This window comes from Dipodomys ordii, unplaced genomic scaffold (assembly GCF_000151885.1).
Source record: "Dipodomys ordii isolate 6190 unplaced genomic scaffold, Dord_2.0 Scaffold64, whole genome shotgun sequence".
NCBI classification, from domain to species: Eukaryota; Metazoa; Chordata; class Mammalia; order Rodentia; family Heteromyidae; genus Dipodomys; species Dipodomys ordii.
In genome coordinates, this window is record NW_012267280.1 from 1,190,405 (window position 1) to 1,196,027 (window position 5,623).

Consider the following 5,623-nt stretch of genomic DNA (forward strand, 5'->3'; position numbering starts at 1 on the left):
CCCCCCGCACTCTGCCCCCCAACTCCAGCCGCCCCCCCGTGCAGCTCTCCCCTCCAATTCCACCCCGCCCCACTTCCAGCCTCCCGCACCCCGCGGGGGGGCTCCCGGATCGGCAGGATGTACCCCCAAGGAAGGCACCCGGTGAGTAGAGGGGCCCCGGGGGCTGCGCGGGCGTTGGCAGGGACCCCCCTACTTTTTCTCTCCCAGCATCCTGGGGCACTCACCCCGGTGTGCCCCCCTGGCACCCCGCACCCCCCCCAGACCCCGCTTCAGTCCGGCCAGCCCTTCAAGTTCTCAATCTTGGAGATCTGCGACCGCATCAAGGAGGAATTCCAGTTTCTGCAGGCTCAGTACCACAGGTGAGGGCGGCGGGGGTGGGGACCCCGCCCCGGGCAGCGCACCTGGAGCCCCGGGAGGGGCGTGGCCTGGGCGCGGGGCGTGGCCTGGGCGCGGGGCGGGGCCTCGGGCCAGGGGCGGGGCCTCGGGCCAGGGGCCAGCGTCCGGCTGGAGACCCAAGTGGGAGGAAGGTGGGGACTCTGGGGGGGACCTTTCCGTGTGGGGCGTTTTGAACCCCGGAAATGTGGGTGTGGGAAGGAACCATGGGACCTTGGAGGTGTGAGAAGACGAGACCCCTCAGACTGTCACTTTGTGCACCCCGTTTTACACCCTCTCCCCCCCCCACCCAAGCTTGAAGCTGGAATGTGAGAAGCTGGCCAGCGAGAAGACTGAGATGCAGCGACACTATGTTATGGTGAGGCCCGAGAGCCGCTGCCCCTGCTCAGATTCCCCCCCACCCCGGATCCCCCACACACACCCCCCTTAGAGCCTCATTTTTCCTGCCTGGAAGCCGGGCTGGCTGGGGTTCCAGGCTCCCAGACCCTGTCAGCCAAGCCCCAGCCCTCCCGGGGACGCCTGCTGTGTGACCAAGGTCTTCTTCTACTCCCCTTGCTGGGCTCCCTTTCTGGGAATGTCTTGTTCTATGTCTTGTTGGGGCCCCAGTCCCTCAGCATCTACCTGTCCTCAGGACATTCTAATGGCCTTTCCTTCGCAGTACTACGAGATGTCCTACGGACTGAACATTGAGATGCACAAACAGGTAACCGGCAGAGGGGCGCGGGGAGCCGCGGATGGGGTGAGCCTAGGTCTCTGGAGGCACGGGAGAGAGGGGCTCTTAATCTGGTCCCATTGGGCCCATCTGGAGGACAGAGGCCGCTCAGCAGAGGCTGTGGAAGTAACTGGTGTCATCGTCGGAGGAGGGGGGTGGTGGGCAGTCTTGGAGAGATCCCCTCCAACCTGGAGACTGGGAATTGGATGACGGAGGCCCAAGATTCTCTTGCAGTTTTGTTTTTGTTTTGTTTTGTGCGGGTATTGTGGCTTGAACTCAGGACCTGGCCTTTTTGGCTCAAGGTTAGCACTCTAACCACTCAAGCCACAGCTCTATTTGTGTTTTTTTTGGTGGTTAGTTGGAGAGGAGAGTCTCACACATCCCCACCCTGGCTGGCTTTGAACTGCAATCCTCAGCTCTCAGCCTCCGAAGTAGCTAGAATTACAGGCATGAGTCACTGGCACCCAGCTTTCTTGCAATTTGGAAAGTTTTGGAGATTGGTCTTGGTGGGACCGGCCTACTCTGAGTCTAATGCTGTGATTCAGAATGCAAGCTTCTGAGGCTGTTCCCAGGCTCAGAGATTGACTCAAAGACTGGACAGTTCTGAAGTTCTTCCCAGCTTTCTCTCTCTCTGTTTCCTTTCTCTCTCTTTCTCTCTCTGTCTCTGTGTCTGTCTGTCTGTCTCTCTTTCATGCCAGTACTGGATCTTGAACTCAGGGTCTGGGTGCTGTTCATTAGCTTTTTCACTCAAGGCTGGCACTCTGCCACATGAGCCACAGCTCCACTTCCTGCTTTTTGGTGGCTCATTGGAGATGAGAGTCTCACTGACTTTCCTGCCCTGGCTAGCTTAAACCATGATCCTCAGATCTCAGCCTTCCAAGTAGCTAGGAATATGGGCATGTGCCCAGTTATTCCTAGTTTTCTGAAGTAGATCCTCAGGGCTCTGAGATTGACTAGAATGCTGGGTGGTTCCCAGGCTCTGCTTCGGGTCCTGAGTATCACCCCGGGTTCTGAAATAGACCCAAAGGAATCTGAGATAGACCCCTATCAGACTCATGGATTCTTCTCTTTGGAATATTAGAATCAGTGGCAGAGTGTCATGCTGAGGGTCCCGGGGGGGTGTGGAGAAGAAGGGTGGGCTAGGAGTGTGGGTACTTGGGGTACCGGGCCTGGCATGCTTTTCTGGGGATGTGTGGGCTTTGTAGGGAATCCTCCTCCTCCTCCTTCTCCTTCTTCTTCTCCTCCTCCTTCTCCTGCTCCTCCTCCTCCTCTTCTTCCTTCTTTTTTTGATTGGTGTGGGGCTTGATCTCAAGGCCTGGGCTCTGTCCCTGGGCTCTTGCACAAGACTTCACTCCATTATGTGGAGCCTCAGTGCCACTTCCAGTTTTCTGGTGGTTAACTGGAGAGTCTCACAGACTTTCCTCCTCAGCCTGGCTTTGAACTGCCATCCTCGACTGGCAGCTTCCTGAGTAGTTAGGATTACGGGCATCAGTTACCAGCCTCTCTCCTTTCCTCCCTTCTTTCCTCCCTCTGTCCTCTCTCCTCTCTCCCTCCCTTCCTCCTTCTTCCCCCCCCCCATCCCTTTTATTATTATTATTTTTTGACCAGTCCTGGGGCTTGAACTCAGGGCCTGGGCACTGTCCCTGAACTTCTTTTGCTCAAGACCAGCACTCTACCACTTGACCCACGTCCTGCTTTTTCTATGTGTGTGGTATTAAAGAATCAAACCCAGCGCTTCCTCCATGCTAGGCAAGCGCTCCACCAAGAAGCCACATTCCCAGACCCTCCCTCCCTTCCCCCGCCCTCTCCCTCTCCCTCTCCTGTTTCCTTCCTTCCTTCCTTCCTTCCTTCCTTCCTTTCTTCCTGTCCTGGAGTTTGAACTCAGGATGCTTTTATGTTCAAGGCTTGCACTCTACCACTTGAGCCACAACTCTACTTCCTTCCTTTTTGATACTTGACATAAGAGTCTCAAGGACTTACCAGCCCGGGCTGGCTTTGAACCCTGATCCTCAGATCTCAATAGCTAGCTCTGAATAGTGAGGATGATAGACATGAGCTAGTGGCGCCCAGCTTACAGGGAGGGTGTTTGGTGTGGAGCATGGTTTGGTATCATGGATGGGGGGGTGGGGGTGGGGGTGGGGGCGGAGGGCACGGGCCAGGGCCCCAGCCCTGGGAGCCTGGCTGTGTGCCGCACTCTGCTGGGGCGACATGCAGACCCTGCACATGCACCGAGCGCACCTGTCCTGGGCAGGGCCCAGCACGGGGCCTTCACAGTGAGTGGTTTTGCTTGGCCTGTGAGGGGTGCCCAGCACAGAGCCCTCATTGTTTGGACGGCCCGGTGCCTCGGCGCGGGCGGCTCTGCAGCTGCGGCCTCACTCCTGGCTCCCGGCCTTGCCCAGGGCAGCCTCACTCCCGGCCTCCGGTTCCTCACCCCTTAGATTTGCAAATGCTTCTTTTAAGTAATCTATCTGTCAAACCTTTAAGTTGTACGCAGGCCTTCAACAAATAAGTTTATACTGAATACAGCGAGCCAGGCACCGGAGGCTCCCGCCTGGCATCCCAGCGACGCAGGAGGCTGAGAGCTGAGGATCGCAGTTCAAAGCCAGCCTGGGCAGGGGAGTCCGTGAGACTCTCATCGCCCTTGAACCCCCAGACACCCAGAAGTGGTGTGCTGTGGCCCAAGTGGTAGCGCGCTCGCCTTGAGCACCAAGAGGCTCAGCGCCCAGGCCCCGAGTTCAAGCCCCAGGGCCGACAAACCATAAAATCCATTTTGATCGATGTCACCCCTTTCATCTTCCTCCTCTTGCAGATGCTTCTTACCATTTGGGGGTGCGGGTGGATGGAGGGTCTTCTGTTCTCTCTTCAGCCCCTGATGCATCTCCTTGCTTCCCCGCCAGGCTGAGATTGTGAAGCGGCTCAGTGGAATCTGCGCTCAGATTATTCCCTTCCTCACCCAGGAGGTGAGTGGCGGCGCCGGGAAGGCCAGGGCGGTCCTTGGGAAGAGGGGCGGGGCGTGGGCACGGTGGGCGTGGCACAGGTGGAGAGGGGGCGGGGCGTGGACACGGTGGGCGTGGTGAAGCGGAGGGGCGGGGCATGCGCACAGTGGGCGGGTGTAAGCAGAGTGGAGGCGTGGGTATAGTGGGCGTGGTGTAAGCGGGGAGTGGGCGGGGCGTGGGCACAGTGGGCGTGGTGTGAGTGGAGGGGGCGGGGCGTGTTTGGGGGCAGCTGAAGGCGGGCCAGGGATGGAGAGGTGAAGGGACATGGCCGCTGGGGTAGAGCTCCTGTGAACTTATTCTGCAGGTGCGGGGTCTCAGGTGCTAGGCCTCAGGGGGCTCGGTCAGGCAGAGCAGGGCCCGGGAAGGGCGGGACTGTGGACTGCACCCTCACTCCTGGGAGCCACAGACACAGCCACTCAGAGCCACAGAGGCAGAAGTTCGTGGCCTGGAAACTCGATCCTGAGCTTCGCCTCCTGAGTAGCCAGGCTTACCCCGGCAGGCGCCAGACCCCAGCGACTGGGGCTTGAACTCAGGGCCTGGGTGCTGTCCCTGAGCCTCTGTGCTCAAGGCTAGTGCCCTGTCACCTGAGCCACAGCGTCATTTCCAGCTCTGTGTGTGTGTGTGTGTGTGTGGTTTATTGGAGATAAGAGTCTCACAGGGACTTTTCTTCCCTGGCTGGCTTCAAACCACGATCCTCAGATCTCAGCCTCCTGAGTAGCTAGGATGACAGGTGTGAGCTATTGGCACCCGGCCCCGGCCTATTTTTAAATTCATATTCCATGGATCCAGTGAGTGTTTGCCTAGAATATAGGAAGCTCTGTATTACAACACAAGTACCAACCAAGGGAGAAGTTGGGGGGGCGGTGAGGGAAGTGGAAGAGGAGGGAAGAAGAGGGAGAGAGGATGGAGAAGGTACCCATGGCCACTCCTGTAATCCTAGCTATTCAAGAGGCTGGGATTCAGAGCCAGCCCAGGGCAGGAAAATCCAGGAGACTTATCTCCAGTGAACCAGCAAACAGCCAGAAGTAGAGCTGTGGCTCAAGTGACAGAGTGTCCCCTTGAGCAAAAAAAAAAAAAAAAGCTCAGGGACAGTGGCGCCCATGCCATGAATTCAAGCCTGAATACTGGCACAGAAAGAAAGGGAGGCGGGGGCCAGGTGCTGGTGGCTCACGCCTGTCATCATCCTAGCTACTCAGGACTGAGGTTCAAAGCCAGCCCGGGCAGCAAAGTCCTTGAGACTCCTATCTCCAATAAACCACTAGAAAACAGGAAGTGGCGCTGTGGCTCAAGTGGTAGAGCGCTCGCCTTGAGCTGGAGAGCTGAGAGACAGCGCCCAGGCCCAGAGTTCAAGCCCCACGACTGACAAAAAGAGGGGTGGGGGGAATGAAGCAGAGATTAGAGTGAAGACATGGGCAGGCTGGGCGCTGTTGGCTTGTGCTGAGGGTCCAGAGATCAAGCCCCAGGACTAGCAAAGGAAAAAACTTGACAAAGATATGGATGGAGCAGGGGGGTGCGGGGGGGG

General features: G+C 58.0%; 2 protein-coding genes across 3 annotated transcripts in view; both read left to right on the plus strand.

Moving 5' to 3' along the window:
- Window positions 1-5,623, plus strand: part of LOC105990410 (transducin-like enhancer protein 2) — a 128,188-nt gene that overhangs the window by 100,157 nt on the left and 22,408 nt on the right. The window lies entirely within an intron of this gene.
- The window catches only part of LOC105990409 (transducin-like enhancer protein 2), a 32,462-nt gene continuing 26,859 nt past the window's right edge, over window positions 21-5,623 (plus strand). For both annotated transcript variants that reach the window (XM_013022787.1, XM_013022788.1), the window contains exons 1-5: window positions 21-141; window positions 262-359; window positions 688-751; window positions 1,052-1,096; window positions 4,003-4,065. In XM_013022787.1, coding sequence (XP_012878241.1) covers window positions 118-141; window positions 262-359; window positions 688-751; window positions 1,052-1,096; window positions 4,003-4,065 — 294 coding nt within the window. In that variant the 5' untranslated portion in view covers window positions 21-117. The remainder of the gene's footprint in view (window positions 142-261; window positions 360-687; window positions 752-1,051; window positions 1,097-4,002; window positions 4,066-5,623) is intronic.